Below are 22,830 nucleotides of genomic sequence, written 5' to 3'. Positions count from 1 at the left end.
TAATGGGTTAGAGTTGATTAGTGGAATAGCCAGCAAGGTTTATATCTCATCTATATTTTGACAACATTTAATGTCTATTATTGTAGATTAGGAGCAATTGGTTAAGTAATGCAGATATCTCACTTCTGTGTTAAGAAAGAGCCACAAATCATATCATATTATAAGAAATAAATATTTTTATTTTTTTTATAAAAGATAAATTATCAAATTTTTTATAAACTAAATTATTTATATTAACATAAATTGATAATATTCGGATTTAAGACAATCTTTTTTTCGATATAAAGAAATAAAAAATCAGTACAATTATCAAAAATATTAGATCCACTAAAATAGAGGGTAAGTTACTATCCGTTTTAATAATTTTATATATTAGAAACATATATTATTATGATATATCTATTATAAGTAATATCAAGTTATTATTATATTTTTAAATATATTAAAAAAATATTTATGAATAATAAGTAATATTAACTATAACTATATATGATTAGAGAGAAACTATATATTCTATGTTCTAAAAAAAACATTATTTTAAATATAGACAGTATCGTATTATATGACTTATTTGTAATAAAATATATAAACGTGTCTCACTGAGGCATGTCGGATCGCTGCAGAGGTACCTGAAGGCGGTCTTTGAGCACCCCAAGTCGGTAATGAACCACCCCACTTCGTTCCTCTCTTCCCATCCCACTCTCCACTAGTGCCATCTTACCAGCACCTCTCTCTCTCTCTCTCTCTCTCTCTCTCTCTCAGGGAGGCAGACGCGGAGTTATTAGGAGGATTTCTCACTCGCTCACATCTCACTCGGTGAGATCTCTCTCTCTCTCTCTCTAGAATTGCTTTATACCGACAAGGAGTGGGAGGGAGAGAGGGGGAAGCGATCCGATCTTTCAGCAGATCTTGGGTTCCCCTGTTGCTTTTCCGTTGGGCTTGATCGGATCCGACCCGATCCGGTGAGGGCGATGGGACACGTGAACCTACCGCCGGGGCGTCGCGGGCCGGGGGGCCGGCAGTGGACGCTTCTCGACCTCGTCTCCGCCGCCTTCTTCGCCGCCGTGCTCGTCTTCTTCGTCCTTGTATTCACCTCCCTCGGCGACTCCCTCGCCGCCTCAGGCCGTCGCGCCCTCGCCCGCTCCTCCACCGACGATCCCCGCCAGCGGCAGCGCATCCTCGCCCTCCTCGACCCTCCTTCCTCCGCCGCCTCCGCCGCCGGTCGAACCGTCGTCATCGACGCCTGCTCGGCTGAGGAGGTGGACAACATGCCGTGCGAGGACCCCCGCCGGAACAGCCAGTTGAGCAGGGAGATGAACTTCTACCGCGAGCGCCACTGCCCGCCGCCGGAGGAGATGCCGCTCTGCCTCGTCCCTCCGCCCAAGGGGTACCGGATTCCCGTCTCGTGGCCCGAGAGCCTCCACAAGGTGCCTTCCGCCCTTCGCTTCTGCTCCCTCCAATCTGTTGCATTTCATGTTGGTCATGCAGTAGTTTTGGATCTGGTAATTGAGGGCATATGTAGTAAATCCATTCCGCTCTTATTTTCATCCAGTGGAGCGGCTATCAAACAGAGCTCGAAGGATTAGATCTCGAGTGAGGAATTGTAGGATAGTTCTCTATGTGCCTATATGCGCTTATATACATTCAAGAAACCACCTTTGTGATGGAAACAACTAGAGTTGCAATGAAGTTTGTTAGAAATTTTCTTTTAGTTCTCATAGCAACGACTTCATACATGAATTCAATGAACTTGTAATCCCGATATGTTGCTGATTACTTGTTGCTATCTTCATGCAACTGCTGGAAATTCAATTTTTTTCTGGCGTAATTACTCACAATTCAGCATTCGCTAAGAAGTCCCATACCAATCGGTTTGTTCATCCTTAAGAAACCCTAGCAAGTAATAGCCCAGCATCATTCGTGTTAACCTCGTATACTATTTGTAATTAGCATCACTTTCTTATTTTATTATTGTTAATTGAATAAACTTGTTATAAGTGTACTACTTCCTGTGCAGATATGGCATGATAACATGCCATATGACAAAATTGCAGAGAGGAAAGGCCATCAGGGTTGGATGAAGGAAGAAGGCCCATATTTTATTTTTCCAGGTGGTGGCACTATGTTCCCTGATGGGGCTGAACAGTATATTGCAAAGCTTGGGCAATTTATCCCTATAAACAAAGGCCTTGTAAGGACGGCTTTGGACATGGGATGTGGGGTAAGAGATCTATTGCTATTGAGGTTATGAAGCTTCTTTCCATGCATGTTTTGTTCTTTTCTCTTGTAATTTAAATTAAGATATATAGTATCCTTATCCATGTAGGTGGCGAGCTTTGGTGGTTTCCTCCTTAAGGAGAATATCATGACCATTTCATTTGCTCCAAGGGACTCGCATAAATCCCAGATACAGTTTGCATTAGAACGAGGGGTGCCTGCATTTGTTGCCATGCTGGGCACTCGGCGACTGCCATTCCCTGCATACTCATTTGACCTTGTTCATTGTTCACGGTGTTTGATTCCCTTTACTGCCCATAGTGAGATTTCTTGTGGCTATAGATGTTCTGTCAAGTGCTTGGATCCACATTTTGGAGTTCTTGTTCATCAAAGTTCTAACATAATCAATGAAATGCAGATGGAACTTATCTTATCGAAGTGGATCGTTTGCTTCGACCAGAAGGATACCTAGTAATATCAGGTCCACCCGTGCAATGGGCTAAACAGGACAAGGAGTGGGCTGATCTTCAGGCCATGGCTCATGCGTTATGTTATGAACTTATTGCTGTAGATGGTAATACTGCAATCTGGAAGAAGCCTTCTGGTGCTTCTTGTCTCCCTAACCTAGGCAATTTTAGGCTTGATCAGTGCAGTGATAATGATGACCCGAACGAAGCATGGTAAACTTTATGAATTTCTTCATATATATTTACCTGCCATTGGCCACCTTTAAATGATAGGTTACATATTACTCATTAGTGTTGAACTTTTTTTGTAGGTATGTTAAGTTAAAAAAGTGTGTCAGTAAAGTCCCCCTTTCATCAGAAACATCTATTGGAGCCATTCCTAAATGGCCAAAGAGGCTGTCAAAGCCACCTGCAAGGGTCTCATTAATGAAAAATGGAATTGACGTATTTGACGCTGACACAAGGCGCTGGGCAAGACGAGTTGCATACTATAAGAAATCACTTGGTGTGAAGCTAGGGTCTCCACAGATACGCAATGTTATGGACATGAATGCTTTCTTTGGAGGCTTTGCAGCATCTCTAAGTTCTGAGCCGGTCTGGGTCATGAATGTTGTCCCCGCTAGAAAGCCATTAACTCTTGGTATTATTTATGACAGAGGTCTTGTTGGAGTATATCATGATTGGTAAGATATCTCTACTCTTAATCTTATCGTAGTTGGTATTACTTATTACAGACATACTTATGACATACATCTAATTTAGTTTTAATATCACTTTACTTGAATTAACTTTGTTTACATGATAGAATCCTCAGGCCCGACCAAACTCTATAATTTGTTTTGCTGGCAGTACTTTTTGGGGGAACATGCTTATCCTATATATTTGGTGATGTAGAAAGTGTTTCTTCCAGTTGATCGTTGTTTATCTTTATTGGATTTGTTGATTTAGAGTTATGCTTCTATTATATATATTTATAGTTTTGGCAACATATGAAGCACTCTAATATCTAGACATAATGGTGATTTGTTTGTGGTGCTAGGTGTGAAGCTTTCTCCACTTACCCAAGAACCTATGATCTCATTCATGTGGCTGGAATTAACTCTTTGATAAGAGATACTTCAGGCAAGAACAGGTATGTGGAATTTGATTGTCTAAGCGTTGGTAACAATCAATATGAAGAAGTTGGTGGACATGAAATACCATTTTTTTTTGTTTGACATTTAATATCAGTTACTGAAAGACTCAGCTACTATAGGTTTAATTCTATAACTAACCATCTATGAGCTTTACTCCATATGCTTGTCAGTAGGGGTGAAAGCTAATGGGATAAAATCTGCTCACAATGGCCCTGTAACAGATGGCATTTCAAGTAGATAGGTTTTTGAAATATTCCAATTTGATAACATAATATATGAATTCAGATTGGAATTATGAATGCAAAGTGGAATGATAAATTTGGAGCTGGATTCAGATATTTGGATTTGATGAACTTGAAAAGGAAACAAAAACATAAATATTTTTTGGTCGTATATATGGATATTTTTCTCTATTCATTTAACTACTCAATACTCGATATCAACCATAATCTTCACTGTTCCACATCATAAGTCTACACATGAAGTTTGATAGCACCAAATCTAATCCAACTATCTGTGTTTACTTTTCTGAATGCTCATACTATAAAGTCATTCGAATTGGAATTTTAACATCTGTCCCATTGTTGAGAATAAATGTGGCTGCACTTATATCACATATTTTTGAAACCTATCTTTAATGTATAAACAGGCAACTTGCATAACCCTACTCATACATTTCTCTATCAGTTTTTTCAAGGGAGTGGATTCAGCCAAAAGTGGATTCATATCCACATCGGACTTGATGAAGGATTGATACCCTTATTTAAAGTCTCTGATAGAGTAGTGATAGTCTTACCATTATCTCATTCTTTTTGCTTTAGTTTTGCATTCCATCCGTCTGCCTAAACCACCATGACAATTGCAATTTAGACTTGTGCATTTCAAAGTTTGGTTGCACATAATGTACGATACAAAGCATCCATATAAAGGTGAATAATAAAATACCATGTTGTGTTAAAGAGTTCATCTTGTTTGTTTGTGCTTTTCCATGAAATTGATATGATCATTCAATATTAAGGATGATGATCGATGGCAAGCAAGGTCATTCTTTGGTTCTTTTCAAGTATCATTTACAATGTCAGAAGCAGCCAAGCAACATGCCTTAGTTTTTGTCGTTCATTTTTCCAATTTCCAACATGATGTCACAGAGGATTTCTAAACAATTACTCGAGTCTTCTTGCATTTAGAAGTTCTTCAAAGTCAACCATCAGAAATTATAGAATCTGAGTCTCAATAAAAGTTTTTGGGATCCTAGACTAATTAAATTGTCATGACCGGGTTCACTTGCCACAGGTGTAGCTTGGTTGATTTGATGGTGGAGATGGATCGCATGTTACGTCCAGAAGGAACTGCTGTGGTGAGAGACTCACCAGAAGTCATAGATAAGGCCGCACACATAGCTCGTGCAATCCGGTGGACTGTCCATGTGCACGAGAGTGAGCCAGAATCGCGTGCCGGCGAGAAGATTCTGGTGGCAACCAAAACATTTTGGACGTTGCCTGCAACCTCCAGTTGACATGCTAAAGATGATCGGTTTTTCCCTTAAATTTTCATTTTTGTGCATCAGGGAGGGGAGAAGCAAATGTAGCTATTCGAGTAATGATGTTAGGAGATGCAATTAGCTCCATTTACATATTGTTTATGTTCCGCATTGTAAGATGAACCAAGTAGCAATTCAAGTTTCGCTCATTTCTATTCTTTTTTCTCCAACTGCAAGGGTTTGTTTTCCTGCACGCATCAAACTTGTTTTCAGACAGGTGTACCATCTGATGAAGTACTCGATCCATATCAAAGATGGAACCCTCATTTTTTCTCATCGATCATATTGTGACAGGAAAAACATGTTAATCTTCATCTTTCGACTATTAAGTATTATGACGGCATAGTAAGCATGTTAATGCATGTTTATGAAGTCAAACACCTGATCATAGATTTTCCTGGATATCAGAATTGTAAGAACTTGCTTCCACACGCATACAAGACAATATGCACATGGGAATATATTGAAAGAATTGTAGACCATAAAATTACATCCACCTCCCATATGATGGTATAAACATGTGGTCTATCACTCCCAACACCCAGTGATCTATCTCAATCTGCTTGCTGCGAACCTACAGGTAGGCGGAATGTAACATGTCACTCGAGCACGCATATATCCAATGTGTTCTGAAGAAAAAGAAAAACCCAAGTGGCTAACTTCTTCGTTCTTCGATTTCTGCAGCTCCACCGAGATGTCGGTACGCAACTCAAATAGTGACACCAGTGGCAATGATCATTCCCATTCCCATTGACTCCTCGAAATAGCATTACCAAGCCAACAACCAATCTGAAAACAATAAAAATGTCGACTGATGTAATCAGTGACAATTTTATCTTTGTGGTTCTCAAGAGAAACACAAATATAAAAAAGTATTCGCAAAGGCATCTTTCAGTTACATATCAATCTGATTCTATGAGCAAAAGATGAAGTTGCTAAAATTTAACCTTTGATTTTAGGAATCAAATGGGCAATGAGTTGTAACCTTAATTTTCCCATGCATAGATATAAGCAGATAACTGGAAGCAAGATTGAGAATTTAATGCATGAGTGCCTTCTCCCATCATTTGATTTCAATTCCATTTTATCATGTAAGAAAATGCTTCTAAAGTAGGATGTGCCCTTTAATATAAGGCTTTCTTTTCCTTTCTTTTCTTAAACATCATCCCGAAATATGATTGTCATTTATAAAATTCAAATCAACAGCAAAAACTATAGAACTAAAAAAAAATTATCAGAGGCTTTTTATATTGTTTAACATCATTCAAGAGTATCACTGCTATTTATAGAATTCGAATCAACAGCAAAATCTATAGCACTTAAAAAGGTTATCATAAATGCATCCTGGATAACTTGCAAGAATATCCAACTAAAGAAATCCCAGAAAATATTCCTACGGACCCTCAGTTAAGAGATATCTATCGTTACAAATGCCACTCTATCATTGCAAATGCCAACTCTGGCAGAATGTCTTGGCAGCAATGTCCATTTCTCTGTACCTCTCTAACTCCTATTTCCTTTATATCCATACTTTGCACCTCATAAGGACACTTGAAATGTAAAGTTGCTTTCTGTATAAGAAAGTGATTGAAAAGGAAATCAACTGAAAGCAGGAGTATGCTTATGAATTAAACACACTAGCATCAAAGACATCCAAACTTCCCCTAGCTTATTTTATAATCCATCTCGTCTCAAAGTTCAAAGCAATAAGGTATCTATTTTTACACAGTCCCATTACCTTAACCCCTGTGAAGTGCCTAAAATTTTATTTGGACTTGATGAGTTCGTAAATTTCCAAACTCATCTTCATTGCCAAATTCCATATGGTAATCACTTCTAGTAATTCTAATTCTACCTGATTTTCTTCTTTTGATATGGCGCAATTAGATATTTCTCAACCTATTTCCATTATTTTAAATGGAACTAATTACATTCATTGGGCCCAAGCTATCCATAGTTTTTTGAAATGATGAAAACTTTAGCGCTATGTTACTGGTGGTGTTCAATCACTAGTTAAAGATAATTCAGAATCCCCAAAAGCATTGGAGGATTGTCTTAAGGAATGGGACAGTGACAACCACAAGATTATTACATGGATCATGAATACTTCAATTGCATCCATTAATATGTCATTTGGTCGTTTCGGTACTGCAAAAGATCTTTGGGAATTTTTATCTATTCGCTATGCTTCAGGAGATCTAGCTCAACAATATCAGATCCTCACCAGTCTACATCATATGAAACAATCCCCAGGTCAGTCTGTTAATGAGTTTTATTCTCAAATGGTGTTTTTTTGGAATCAACTTGCTTTGTTTGAGCCTCAATGGCAATGCAAAAATGATGCTACACTATTTGGTACATATTGTAATAGATTAAGATTAAATCAGTTTCTAATGGCTTTAACTGATGATTTTGAGCATGTTCGGGCCTCTTTGCTTTATCATAAGGCACTTCCTTTCTTAGATGTTGTCCTTTCAGAAGTCATATCTGAAGAAACAAGAACCACATTGCATGCTCGTCAACCTATTCCAAATGAGACAGTTCTTGCAACTGCTATAGCACCATTCAAATATAAGACACAATCATACCTCTCAAAGCAAGCAAACCAAACAAATTATTCTCAGAATACAGAGTATAAAAAGCCAGTTTGTAGATATTGTTGTCAGATTGGACATATGATTCAAAATTGTCCTAAACTTGCTAAAAAGATTTCTGTAGTTACAACTAATGAGTCTTCATCCATCAGCCTAAAACTTACTGCCACAGATGTTGAAGCCATAGTCAACCAAGTTCTATCGCGTGCATCAATTCATTCTGCCTCTACAGCTTCTGACATGTCACGTAATACTATTTGGCTTCTTGATTCTGCATATTCAAATCAGATGAAATCAGATTCTTCAAAATTCCCTTTTAAAACTCCTACATCCAATATCCCTAAGGTTCACACCGCTAATAGGTCAACACTTCAGGTCATATTGGCTCAATTTTTACTTCAAATCTGACAATTTCTGATACATATCTTGTCCCTGAACTTTCATTAAATTTATTATCAATTTTTCAATTTTGTGACCTGTGATTTGATGTTCATTTTTCTTCTACTAGCTGCATTGTGTAGGATCAACAAACCCGTCAGATCATTGGAACAGGCCGTTAAGTTAGATGTCTATTCTTCCTCACTTAAACTTCATATTCCTTCTGCATATGCTGCATCCACTCAGAAACTATGAAACCCATACCATTGGATTTGTGGCATTCTCGATTAGGCCATACTTCACTTTCTCGATTATGACCTTTAGTCACCAGTGGTCAATTAGGACCAGTTTCTTCTCATTATTTTCAATGCAGGTCATGTCAGATGGCAAAACAAATGGCTCTTCCATTTTCTATTAGTGCTTCCATTGCTTCCAAACCTTTTGGTTTAGTTCATTCTGATGTTTGGGGTCTATCACCTATACCTACTATGGGTGGATCTCATTATCTTGTCATTTTTGTTAATGATTTCTCGCTTTACATGGATTTATTTGATGCATAACCAATGTGAGCTATATATATATATGTATATATGTATATATACATATATATATATATATACATATATAAATATATACATATATACATATATATACTTTTCCAAAATGATTCAAACTCTATTTTCTCACACCATTAAAATTCTTTGGTCTGACAACGCCTAAGAATATAAATCTAGAGAGTTGCGTTCTCTTCTTCATCAACATGGAACTATTTCAAAATATTCATGTCCAAGAACATCTCAACAAGATGGACGAGCAGAATGAAAGCTTAGACACATTTTAGACTTTGTCCGTGCTATGCTTTTTTCTATTTCTGCTCAGAGACCTTTTGGGGTGAAGCAACTCTTACATTTGTATATGCAATAAATCGTAATCCATCTTTTGTTATTGTTCAACAATCATCATATGAGTGACTTTTAGTAAAACCCCTAATTACTCAATCTTCAAAATTTTTGGTTGTGCTTGTTTTGTCCTTCTGCAACCTCATGAGCATAATAAGTTACAATCTCATTCACGATTATATTGTTTTCTGGGATATGGAATTGAACATAAAAGGTATAGATGTTATGACCCTATTTTTAAACGTCTTCGCATCTCCCGTCATGCGATCTTTTGGGAACATAAAATGTTTTTGAATGTCTTTCTCTAATGTGTCTATCCCTAGTGAGATCCACTATTCATAAATATCTCATGTGATCTTTTTCCTTTGTATGCTCAATCTGATAGTCTAACTATGGTTGTTTTTGATACTTTTGATCATGGTATACAGTACCGAATGGTATTGCCCGGTACGGGCGATACATACCGGTCCGACGGCATACCGGTACATGGACCGCTACAGTGTTGCACTGCAGCAGTGCTACAGTACTATAGTATGAAGAAAAATATATAAAATTATTTGGTACACCAGGGCGTACCGAGCGGTGTACCGGTCGGTACACCGGTACCGTACCATACCGAGCCAACCTCGAAACACTGGTACAGTACGGTATTGCATACCTTGCTTTTGATATGGTTGTTAGTTCTGACACATTAGACACAAATCCTTATACCATTATTCTTCATCATTCTAAAACAATATGTGAACCCTTTACTTGTTTAAAAATTTTTCATTGTTACTATGTTCTTGCTACTCTAACCTTGTTCTTTTCATGAGGCTTCCACTAATCCTTATTGGCAAAAGGCTATGAATGAAAAACTTGAAGCACTTGTCAATACTCAAACATGGGATTTGGTTGACTTAGCTTCTGGAAAATCTATAGTAGGATGCAAGTGGATAGTTCCATGGATATAACTAATGTGATATTTTCTGTGGTTAAATCATAATCTTTAATGTCCATAATTCTCTCTAGAATAATCTAAGTCACTAGAAATTGGGTTTGCATGTGTGGCAAGTAAAACATATTGAATGGCTTGTCAAAAATCATGTGATAAGGACATCTAACTAAATTCTTTCCCAGAAACATCAAATCCATCCATAAATGTACAATTTCTCATAAAATGGGAACAGAACCTAGTAGCAAGTACTGTGTTCCAAGTTACACTTGGAAATAACTAAGGTATGTTCCATAAGGAGAATGATAAAACAAAAGCAAGGTAACAATCATAAAATCTGTGACATGCACAGAAACCCAAATCAGTAAAGTTCTAGTCCGGCAATGCTTACCCAATTCCTAGCAAAATCAGTGACATCACCCATAATATATACTGATATGCCATGTGTTTTGATTTAACCCGGTCTGTAGGAGGCAGATTGTGGCCTTCCAACCAACCAAACTGAGGCTGGATCAACAATACAGAGCCAAGGAGAAAACCTGTCAAAAATCCTCCAATGTGGGAATAATTATCAACATGTGGCAGTATTCCAACAGCCAAGTTGAACATGATGATGACCAACAGAGTGAACAGAGAAGAAGCCTACAAAAAAGATGATGAAATAAAACCATGTAACATATAACTTCTAAGGGAATAATAAGCTCGATAACAACACTTGTACCTTGTTTGTATAAATGGTCCAGTTTGTGATTAGTTCTGACAGAGCATTGTGTTAGAGCTAGCCCCAGGAAATTTACCAAAGGGTAATTTTGACAATCCAACAAAGACAATAAAACGAAAAAAATAAAAACGACAAGAACACCAGATTTACGTGGTTCGATCAATTGACCTACATCCACGGACGAAGGAGCAAATCACTACTATAAAAGAGGGACTATTACAAATGCCTTAGGAAGATGTTCCTAGGCCATAAAACACCCGAATCTATTAAACAAGAAAAACCCAAACTATAAGCCCAAACTATTTAACTGAGTGTGAACTTAAACCCAAAGCAAACACTTAGGTTTTTCTTGTGGTGCATCTAACTTCAAAACCCAGACCCTTATTTATAGTTTCAATAGGAGATAACAAGCCTAATTTTTCCGATGTGGGACTATGGGACTTGCCAAACTAACAAATCTCCACCTTGGCATGTTCCAACAAAACTTGCTCCACCTTCTTCAAAAAAGCCCCAACGGGCAATCACTAACAATGAACACCAACCAAGTCCCAGCACTGCTTGAACTTGTAAACCGAAAGAGGCTTTGTAAGCATATCAACTGGATTGTCCTTCTTATGAATTTTCTTAACAAGGACCTTTCCCTCAGCAATAGTGTCACATTTGCATCCAACAATTTTCTTACCCGAAAGCGGCTTCACAAGATCCCAAGTTCTATTACGATGGAGAGATTCTATTTCTTCATTCATCACAATCAACCACTTAGCGGAATTATCACAAGAAACTGCATCTGAGTAGGAAGTAGGCTCACCAACTTCACTTGTTTCTTCTGCAACAGACAAAGCATATGTAACCAAATTTGGATATCTTTGTGGTGGTTGAATATCTCTCCGTGGCCTATCCTTGGCTATGAAATATTGCTCTTCCTCTGGATCATCTGCGTCAGTAGACTCGGACTATCTACTGGCATTCTTTGAGTAGAAGAGTTCAACTTAAAAGACTCTGAACTACCAATCTCAAGCTCCACCAGCTTCTGCGCACTATCATTTGTACAACTAGTAGATTCTTCTTTAGAAGATAACATAGACGATTCATCAAAAGTAACATCTCTACTGATTACAAATTTTGGGGATTTAGGATCAGAACACCATAATCTGTATCCTTTCACCCCATAAGCATACCCAAGGAAAATACACTTTTTCGCTCGAAACTCTAATTTTCCTTCATTTACATGCATGTATGTTGGACACCCAAAAATTTTTAAATCAGAGTAATCAGCGGGAGTACCTGACCAAACTTCCTCCTGAGTTTTAAAGTTAAGTGCTACAGACGGAGCGCGGTTGACAATGTAATAGGTCATATTAATCGCCTCTGCCCAAAAGTCCTTTGTCAACCCTGCATTTGAGATCATACACCTTACTCTCTCCAAAAGTGTTCTGTTCATACGTTCGGCCACACCATTTTGTTGAGGCGTCATCCTAACAGTGCGATGCCAAATGATTCCTTTATTTTTGCAAAATTCATCAAAGTCACCTTCACAAAATTCCATGTCATCATTTGTTCGAAGCCGCTTAATATGTTTACCTGTCTGCTTCTCAATCAAAGCCTTCTATTGTTTAAAGGTTAGAAAAACATCATTTTTATGCTTCAAAAAATAAACCCAAACTTTCCTGGAATAATCGTCAGTGAAAGTCAACATATACCTGGCACCACCCTTAGACTGAACATGAGCTGTACCCCAAAAGTCTGAATGAATATAGTCAAGAGTACCTTTCATTTTGTGAATTGCCGGAGAATTGAAGCTGACTCTTTTCTGCTTTCTAAAAATGCAATGTTCATAAAAATCCAGTGGCCCAGTACTCTGTCCACAAAGTAGACTCCTTTTGCTCAATATGCTCAAACATTTTTCACTCACATGACCTAAATGCATATGCCATAATTTGGTGATGTCAGAATCAGACAATGATGATAACGAGACTGCAACCTGTTAGGATCGGAGCGGCACTAAGAGGGGGGGGGGGGGTGAATTAGTGCAGCGGTAAAGTGCGATAAACTTTTCACGATTTAAACACTTTTCAGAAACTTCGTACGATAAAAGCAACGTTTTTGTTTAAAATTGTTTCGATTGCGTTTTAACTTGAAGGGATAAGTAAGACGGAGACAAAGCAGTATAGCATTAAAGTGCAAATGGTTTGCAGTAATGTAAATGACAATAAGTAAATGCAAACCAGAGATCACGCCGATTTTACAGTGGTTCGGTCAAATGACCTACATCCACTTGCGAGGCCCCTCTTCGATGAGGCTCCCACCTTCCACTAGCAAATCTCTTGAAATGGAAGGGTGAATACCCATCTTACAACTTTTTACAAGCGGTTCACTCTCTTACAGATTTTCAGCAAGAAAGAATAAGGTGAACACTAGCAAATTGAAAAAAAGACTAGCTAAGACTTTTCTAAGGCCTTTCTCTCAAACACTTGCTGCTCAAAAAGTTATAATCTCAGATGAGATTTGAGGGGTATTTATAGGCCTCAAGAGGATTCAAATTTGGGCTCCAAAATTTGAATTCTCTTTGAGTTCCCGATGCTGGCGGTGCCACCGCCTGTCAGTGTCAGACACTGACAGTGCTGGGTGGTGCAATCGCCCAGTCTGGCGGTGCCACCGCCAGACCCTTCGGTCTACTTGTTGGGCTTCAAATTTAGCCCAAACCAAGTCTAATTTTGGGCCCAGTTGGCCCCTAACCAGGATATAGGATTATCTCTTAATCTTAATCCTAATTACAAGTGAACTACATAACAAAACAAATCCTAAGCAAGTTTTCAACCGGGAACGTCGAGTCTTATTCCGGCGAGCTTTCCGACGAACTTCTTCCGACAGACTCCCAGCAAGCTCCCGAACTTGTGATGACTTTAACGAGTAGCCGAGCCTTCTCGGTGATCTCCGTGAACCTCCGACGATCTCTTCGGCGAACTTCCAAAAATTCCGACAGGTTCCCGATTTCTTCTCGGTTGGTTCTGGCAGCATCTCCGACGATTCTTCGGACTCTTAAACGTCCATCGAACTTGACTCCGGTATTCTTGCTTTGTGTTTTCTGGTTATCGTAGTTACTCCTACACACTTAACTCAATAATATGGATTAGATCAATTAACCCATCAATTGATTTTATCATCAAAATCCGAGATTCAACAATCTCCCCCTTTTTGATGATGACAATCAATTGATGACGGAGTTAAACATAACTCCCCCTATCTACATGCCATATTATGAGAAGGTAAAAACACTTGAATTCTATCCCATTGAATCCAAGCATAAACCGATAAGTTCTAACCGTAGAACTTATCGTTATTCTCATTGAGCATAAGTAAATGCGAAACTTCGATGAAAATCCTTTTCAAGTCGAATGATAAGAGACAATTTTTACTACGACAGGAGATAAAGATTTTCAATATGAATTTCGTGATATACATGTTAGACATGCTTTCAATATGATCAATCGATCTTGCGATATTCTCAAAGATTTTGCAAGGCATATAAGACATTCATCGATCGATCACTTTTCTCAAAGATTTTGCAAGGCATATTCTCAAAGATTTTGCAAGGCATATTCTCAAAGATTTTGAAAAGCTTTTGCAATTCATATAAGTCATCCTATTAAAATGATACAAGTCATCACTTTTCTCCCCCTTTGTCATCAACAAAAAAGGAATGAGACTTGAAGCACATAGTTTGTCATACAAAGATTTTATCATTCAAAATTAAGTATGCTAAAATATTTACGCAGAGTTCATCTTAAAGGAAAATTCAGCATTTATCCATATTATCGAATCTCTTCTTTCTATAAATAACAGAAATTGTAGATGTACAAGGAAGAGATTGGGATAAAAAAAAATTTCAAGTAGTAACTTCAATAAGTCAAGATCATAATTCGAATACAAACTCATTCAAATTCAAATTATCAACTTGAAACTCATAATAAAAAAAAAATCAATTTCGAGATTCATAAAATATCATAAAATCATTAATCTTGAGCAGATTGGAGCGGTGTTTGACTCAAGGTAGGATAAGATAATTTAACATGTCATTTAGAATTGAAGGAGAAGGATTAGATTCACCGAGGAACGGAGAGAAGATGAAAAACTTTACGAAAAATCCATTCAAACAAGTTTATTGTTTAGGGACAATTTAACATACCTAATTCCCTTCTAATGAATTCAAATTGGTCTTCATTCAAGGCTTTTGTAAATATATCTGCTAATTGATGCTTTGTGTCAATGAATTATAGAACAACATCATTGTTAAGGACATGATCGCGTATGAAGTGATGCCTAACGTCGATGTGCTTAGTTCTAGAGTGCTGAATTGGATTTTTAGTAAGACATATGGCGCTAGTATTATCACATTTTATGGGAATGTTTTTAAAGTGAATTTCATAGTCTTCTAATGTATTTTTCATCCAAACAACTTGTGCACAGCATGCACTTGCAGCAATGTATTCGGCTTCCGCCGTAGATAGTGTAACTGAATTTTGTTTCTTAGAAGTCCAAGAAACAAATGCATATCCTAAAAATTGGTATGTTCCGGATTTACTTTTTCTATCCATCCTGCATCCGCCAAAATCGGCATCTGCATAAGCTATTAAATCGAAATTTTCAGATTTTGGATACCACAATCCTAAATTTGGAGTTCCTTTAAGATACCTAAATATTCTTTTAACACTTTTAAGATGAGATAATTTAGGATTTGATTGAAACCTAGCGTAAAGTCCTACACTAAACATAATATCCAGTCTAGTCGCGGTGAGGTAGAGTAGACTACCTATCATTCCCCTATATGTTTTTTGATCGAAATTTTCACTATTTTCATCCATATCTAGCTTAGTCGCAGTACTGGGTGTTTATTGCTTTTGAATTATCCATGTTAAATCGTTTTAATAGTTCTAATGTATATTTAGATTGGTTAAGAAATATATCATCACTAAGTTGTTTGTTTTGTAATCCTAAAAAGAAAGTTAATTCACCCATTAAACTCATTTCAAATTCATGACTCATACATTTGGCAAATGATTCACATAGTGATTCATCCGAAGAGCCAAAAATAATATCGTCAACATAAATTTGCACAATAAGAAAATTATTTTCAAAATGTTTAATAAACAATGTAGTATCAACCTTGCCTTTGGTAAAATTATTTAAAATAAGAAAGGAACTAAGTCTTTCATACCAAGCTCTAGGAGCTTGTTTCAAGCCATAGAGTGCCTTAGTTAATTTGAATACATGATTAGGAAGAAGAGAATTTTCAAATCCGGGAGGTTGTTCGACATATACTTCTTCGGAAATAAAACCATTCAAGAAGGCACTTTTGACATCCATTTGAAATAGTTTAAAATTATTACTACTAGCATAGGCAAGGAGCATCTTTATGGCTTCTAATCGAGCCACGGGAGCAAAGGTTTCTTCGTAATCGATACATTCTTCTTGGTTGAAACCTTTGGCCACTAATCTAGCCTTGTTTCTAACCACGATACCATTTTCGTCTTGCTTGTTTCTAAAGACCCATTTAGTACCAATGACTAAATGGTCACTAGGTCTAGGAACAAGCTTCCATACCTTATTCCTCTCAAATTGATTCAATTCCTCTTGCATTGCAATAACCCAAAAATCATCTTTTATGGCCTCGTCAATGTATTTAGGTTCGATTTGAGAAAGGAAGGCGGCGTTAGCACAAAAATTCTTGAAATAGGAACGAGTTTGAACCCCTTTTGATGTATCCCCTATAATTAGCTCCTTTGGATGAGCATCTATATACTTCCATTCCTTATGTAAGGAATTTTCGGAAGAAGGTGCATCCAAGTTGCTATTTTGAGGAGGGGATTCATTTAAATTCAAATTATCAAAACCAAGATCATCATCAAAATCATTTTTCTTTAAATTAAAATTTTCATTAAAAACTACATGAATAGACTCTTCTATTACTAAGGTTCTTTTGTTAAAAACCCGAAAAGCCTTAGAAACGGAAGAGTAACCAAGAAAGATGCCTTCATCGGATTTAGCATCAAATTTTCCTAAGGCATCCTTTTCATTCAAAATGAAGCATTTACAACCGAAAACTTTAAAATAGGAAATATTTGGTTTTTTGTTATTCCATAATTCATAGGGAGTTTTTGATAAGGATGGTCTTATTAGGACTCTATTCATGATGTAGCAAGCCGTATTTATGGCTTCGGCCCAAAAATACTTAGGTAAACTATGTTCATTTAATATAGTTCTTGTTATTTCTTGTAGGTTTCTATTTTTTCTTTTAACTACTCCATTTTGTTGGGGATTCCTTGGAGTGGAGAAGTTGTGATTGTATCAATTAACTTCACAAAGATTTTGGAAATCACGGTTTTGAAATTCGCTATCGTGATCACTCCGAATTGATAAAATCATGAAGCCCTTGTGAGTTTACAAAATTTTAAGAAGCACTTGAAGCAATCACTTTTGTGGACTAAGAAATAGGTCCAAGTGTACCTAGTATAGTCATCCACAATTACAAATGCATATTTGCTTCCTCCTAGACTTGTTGTGTCAATTGGTCCGAATAAGTCCAAATGGATCAATTGTAGTGGTCTAGTGGTGCTAATTTGATTTTTTGGTTTGAAACTAGTTTTTATTTGTTTACCTAGTTGACATGCATCACATACTTTATCCTTAGTAAACTTCATATTTGGAATCCCTCGTACTAATTCTCTAGATGAGATCTTAGATATTAGTTTCATACTTGCATGACCTAATCTCCTATGCCAAAGCCAAGCATCATCATTTAGAGCGGAGAAGCACATTTCATTACTTAGTTCATCAAGGTTGATGGTGTAGACATTATTTTGTTTTAATGCAATCATAGTCAAGTTATTGTTTGGTTTTTCGATAATACACATATTTGATTCGAATCTAACGATATAAACTTTATCGCATAGTTGACTAATACTTAAGAGATTATGTTTCAATCCATCAACTAGTAAAACATCATCAATGGAAAAACTAAATTTGTTATCAATAGTTCCCTTGCCAATGATTTTGCCTTTGTTGTTGTCTCCGAAGGTGACGTACCCTTTTCTTTGCTAGTGAGCATAGAGAAATGAGATGGATCTCCAGTCATATGTCTTGAGCATCTACTATCGAGATACCATCTCTTGCTCCTAGCTTGTGGGTTTGTCTACAAAAGAGGATGACTTTTAGGTACCCATTTGATTTTGGGTGCCTCAAAAATTGATCCACTAACTTTGTTATTTATTATTGAATCCTTTATAGTTCCTTTAGGAACCCATATTAATTTTTGTGAACTAATTTTCCTAAATGGGCATTTGTAGGCAATATGTCCGGATTTGCAACAGAAGTTGCATTTCATATAAGAGGAAACATGTAATGTAGGTCCTTTTATGAAAGTGGTAGGATTTTGATGTAATCCTTTTACAAATCCAATTTCATTTCTATTTGCGACGTGACCCTTGTGTGCAAGGATCATATCTAATCCTTTGCTACCAACCTTAAACTTGTTTAAGGTTTCTTTAAGAAGCAAATTTTCATTTTTTATTGCTTCTAAATGCTCACACTTAGAGCATGGAGGAGTTTGAAGACTATCAAACTTATCTTGTAGCAAAGTATGCTCTTTCTTTAAGATACTTAACTTCTTGCTAATAGTTCTACATTCATCAAATAATTCATGAAAAGCGATAGAGAGTTCTTCAAAAAATAAATCTTCATTAAATAAATCACATACCTCTTCTCCTAAAGCCATTAGCGCGTAATGAGCAACTTGCTCGGTGTTGGACTCCTCTTCTTCGGACACGCTTGAATCATCCCACGTTGCCTTGAGCGCCTTCTTCTTTGATGTTCTCTTTTTGGCTTGAGGACAATCGTTCTTGTAGTGTCCCGGTTTTTTACACTCATAGCAAATCACTTGGTCCTTCTTTTGTTTAACTTTATTTTTTGTATTATTTTTAAATTTGTTCTTTCTTAAATATTTTTTAAATTTTTGAGTCAAAAGTGCAATTTCATTGTCACTGTCCTCATCACTTGATGTTCCTTTCAAGTGGTCTTCTTGTGATGTAAGTGTCATATCCTTCCTGTTCTTTGGAAGGGGGTTCTCGAGCTCGTCATGAGCTTGACATGTCATTTCGTAGGTCATTAGAGACCCAATAAGTTCTTCAAGAGGGAATGTTTTGAGGTCCTTGGCCTCTTGAATGGCCATAACTTTTGGATCCCAACTTTTAGGAAGAGATCTTAAGATTTTGTTTACTAGTTCAAAGTTAGAAAAATCTTTACCAAGAGCTTTGAGTCCATTGATGACATCCATGAAACGGGTGTACATGTCTCCGATGGACTCACTTGGTTTCATTCGGAAAAGTTCATAAGAGTGCACAAGGATGTTGATTTTGGACTCTTTCACTCGGCTAGTGCCTTCATGAGTGACCTCAAGAGTTCTCCAAATATCAAAAGCCGAATCACAAATTGAAACACGATTAAACTCATTTTTATCTAATGCATAAAACAAGGCATTCATAGCCTTTGCGTTTAAGGCAAAAACCTTCTTCTCCGATTCATTCCATTCGCTCATCGGAAGAGATGATTTTTGAAATCCGTTTTCGATAATAGTCCAAAGCTCGAAATCCATGGAAATGAGGAAGATCCTCATACGGGTCTTCCAATACGTGTAATCCGACCCATTAAACATGGGTGGACGTGTGATAGAGTGTCCCTCATGCATGCCGGAGTAAGCCATCTCTCTTGGGTATTAAACCAAATATGAGAGTGAGCCTTGCTCTGATACCAATTGTTAGGATCGGAGCGGCACTAAGAGGGGGGGGGTGAATTAGTGCAGCGGTAAAGTGCGATAAACTTTTCACGATTTAAACACTTTTCGAAAACTTCGTACGATAAAAGCAACGTTTTTGTTTAAAATTGTACCACCTTATCCCATTCTAGAGCACCCAACTTCTGCAGTCTGGCAATTAAAACAAGAACAAGATCCATGTGTAAGATACCACCATTAGAGGATAAACTTATGTGCCTAATTATATCAAAGGCACAAAAGACATCTGCTTCGTGAATAATAAGCATCATTCGATTGCACACTCTTTGCGGAGCAAGGATCAGAAAATGAGAAAGAGGACTTAGATCAACCTAATAAAAGGTTAGGCTAATCTGTTCATACTTCTCAAGATAGCAAATTTCAGCAGCCTGATTATTGCCACAACTAAATTGTTTGTCCTATGCAAATATGACCCGGCAAAATGTTCTCATAAGTCATTAGAGGCCTCTTTAGCTCGTGGTCTCACACTGTAGACCAGAATCTAACCATAGAAAAATGACTTCTTTGAAATAAGCAAGCAGTATTGCAAACAAGCAGGCATTGACAGCAAACTTAGCGGGAATTGAAAGAAAAATCTACTTGACAAATACTTCTTTCTCATAAAGTGTCTTGCATTAAACAACAGGGCATATTTAGACACTAAAAAGCAGCTAATTTTCTCAAAAGAGACTCTAAAAATCAAATTTCGGTGATTTCCTAAAGAAATTTTTGGTAAAAAAAAGTGTAGAAATATGATGCTTTTATCTTGTTATGCCACCCTCTTCCTTCCCGGATATATCACTTATGAGCAGCCAGAGCACTAAAGATCGCAACTTTATGTCAGATTTGACAAGAAAAGAGTCACACCAAGATGGGACGGTGACGTTACGTCGAAGACGAGGGCCCCAAGGAGGGGTTCTCGCGGAGGGGCTGGAAGGAGAAGCGGCGGAGGAACCCGGCGACGCAGGAGCCGTAGGGGTTCCGGTGGCCAGAACAGTCGTTGACGCACATAATGCCCACGAACACGGCGACGTTCGCGACCACGATCGTGGGCACGATCCACGACGTCCACTCCCGCCCCGCCAAGGCTCCGGGGTCATAGTAGAACGGCGATGGGTAATTACCCGGGATTCGGTACGAGTAGGCGGCACGTCCCATGGTCTTCCCACCGGCGGAGGCGGCGCCCCTCTGGACGTCGGCGTCGGACATGGCCGCAACCGCCGTTCCAATTGGCCAGGGGCTAATAACAAAGAGAACACTCTAAAAATTAAAAGCTTCGCTGAGAAGAGAGACAGCAATGAGAAGAAGGTGCGTTATATTTGTGTCAAGGCGAGGGATTCAAGAGTTGGGTTGGTGTCTTCAGTAGTAGAATCAATGAATTTTAATGAGGTCTAAAATGATTCTTTGCTTCTTCTTCTTCCTAAAGCTGTGTCTTCAATAAATAACACTTGTCTTTTTTATGGGTTCAACCATGAAGCAGCTTTCCTTGCAGTCACATTCTTTGGCATTCGAATGGAAAGAAAACAAATCTAACGAAGAAGCTTTTCTTTGTGGTCACTGGGGAATAACCTTTCCTGGAGAAAATATGATCTGTCCACCCATTTCAATAGAAAAAAAAAAAATCAATGATCATCTTAAAGTATGAGTAATTTTCAGTATTTTTTTTTTTAGTATTTTATCTTAAAAACATTATATAATGATACCTCCATAATTAATTTTTACATATAAACTTCTCTTTTTCATCGTTTCGACAAAAATACTCATTTATCATCAGCCTCAATCGCATCATCACATCATTAGATAACAATAATATTAGAAGAAATAGAAAGTTTTGAATCACTAAATCGAAACTATATTGACCTAAATGTACATAGATGATTCTTCCTATATATTTTTTTACATTTTATTATGTTATAATAGAATTTGTATATAAGATATATTTGTATTGGGCTTTAAGCATGAGCTTGCATAAGTCATCAAAAGAGATGTCATGCACATATCTATCTTAAAGTACACATGATAGAGGATCTTAAAGTGGACATATGTCTTCATCCTATTCATCTCTAACTTCCTATGTTCTAAAACTGGATATATGATATTAGTATAAGGGTAGACACTTGTTCTAATCATTTGGATCTCTATCCATCATTCTTATAGAAAGAGGTATATGACACTATAGATCTCTACCTATTTCTCTTCTAGAAAAAAAGCATGTGATACTCATCCAAACGATATCTATCTTTACAAAAGTATTATAAATATCATATTTTAGAGTTAATTAATGAATTAAGAGTTGAGAGCCTATATTCACGAACGAAGAAACTAAATGAGAAGAGAGTCTTTAAGGGATAGATGTCCTATCTATTCAAGGGATAGACTGTCGCCACAACCAAAAGGATTACAACATTAGCCATCGATTATCATTAACGTAGCCCCCCATCAATCAACACCACTCTATGCGTCACCTCTTCTATAGCATCATTTATTCAACCATCATTTTACTATGTAAGGCCAAAAGCATGAGATCATTTTAAGTTATGTTAAGGATTATTTAGAAAAAAAAATATTTTCTATTCTCAAAACTTATGTGATGTATTGACTCAGAAAATATAATTGATGGAACTCCTTGATTATATCTTGTCTAGGACTAACTCTTGATATATTTTGTTTTCGACTCTTACACTCTGACGTGAGCCTTCTAACTAACCCCCTCTCCCCTCCTTATTTTTTTTTATGTAATTATTGTATATTAATCTAGATTTATTAAATTATTATTTAAACTAATCAAAAATTAATTGGGAATATGAGTTAACATTAAGCTATTGCTTCAATATCTATGAGTTTTCAATAATTAGGAATCCTCAAAATTAGAGTAATATCACTCAAGTTAAACTCAATTGGGATACCACCAAACATAAAAATAGATCCATCGTTCAAATGATTCAAATTACTATATAAAGTAAATTGATAAGTAAAAATATTAGGAATATCAACTAGATGACAAAAAGATATTCTCCTAAGAACATGATAATGACACCCTAGAGAAAATAAAATTCATATGCCCTCTAACTCCTAATACTTGATTTATAAAGAAAATGTCTAAATTGATGGATGTAACAA

At 37.0% G+C, this 22,830-nt stretch overlaps 2 protein-coding genes across 3 annotated transcripts; one reads left to right on the top strand and one right to left on the bottom strand.

Annotated features, from left to right (window-relative positions):
- Positions 1-601: 601 nt before the first annotated feature.
- On the top strand, positions 602-5,530 carry LOC135674312 (probable pectin methyltransferase QUA3). 2 transcript variants are annotated; one of them, XM_065184042.1, is made up of 8 exons: positions 602-659; positions 763-1,427; positions 2,018-2,221; positions 2,327-2,537; positions 2,636-2,897; positions 2,996-3,367; positions 3,724-3,816; positions 5,114-5,530. In XM_065184042.1, exons 2-8 carry the CDS (start codon positions 972-974, stop codon positions 5,334-5,336), a joined length of 1,821 nt encoding a protein of 606 aa, XP_065040114.1. In that variant the 5' UTR covers positions 602-659; positions 763-971; the 3' UTR covers positions 5,337-5,530. The 2 variants fall into 2 exon arrangements, with proteins under 2 accessions (XP_065040114.1, XP_065040112.1); XM_065184040.1 differs by lacking the exon at positions 602-659 and having other exon boundaries at positions 669-1,427.
- Positions 5,531-5,632: 102 nt separating this feature from the next.
- LOC135673967 (RHOMBOID-like protein 3) lies at positions 5,633-21,249 on the bottom strand. The gene is made up of 4 exons (XM_065183371.1): positions 20,600-21,249; positions 19,830-19,863; positions 10,557-10,807; positions 5,633-6,149 (listed from the first exon to the last, which is right to left on the bottom strand). The coding sequence occupies exons 1-4, from the start codon at positions 20,917-20,919 to the stop codon at positions 5,960-5,962; spliced, it is 795 nt and encodes a 264-aa protein (XP_065039443.1). The 5' UTR covers positions 20,920-21,249; the 3' UTR covers positions 5,633-5,959.
- Positions 21,250-22,830: the final 1,581 nt, after the last annotated feature.

This window comes from Musa acuminata, chromosome BXJ1-5 (genome assembly GCF_036884655.1).
Source record: "Musa acuminata AAA Group cultivar baxijiao chromosome BXJ1-5, Cavendish_Baxijiao_AAA, whole genome shotgun sequence".
Taxonomy (NCBI): Eukaryota; Viridiplantae; Streptophyta; class Magnoliopsida; order Zingiberales; family Musaceae; genus Musa; species Musa acuminata.
This window is presented reverse-complemented; position numbering and strand designations above follow the sequence as displayed.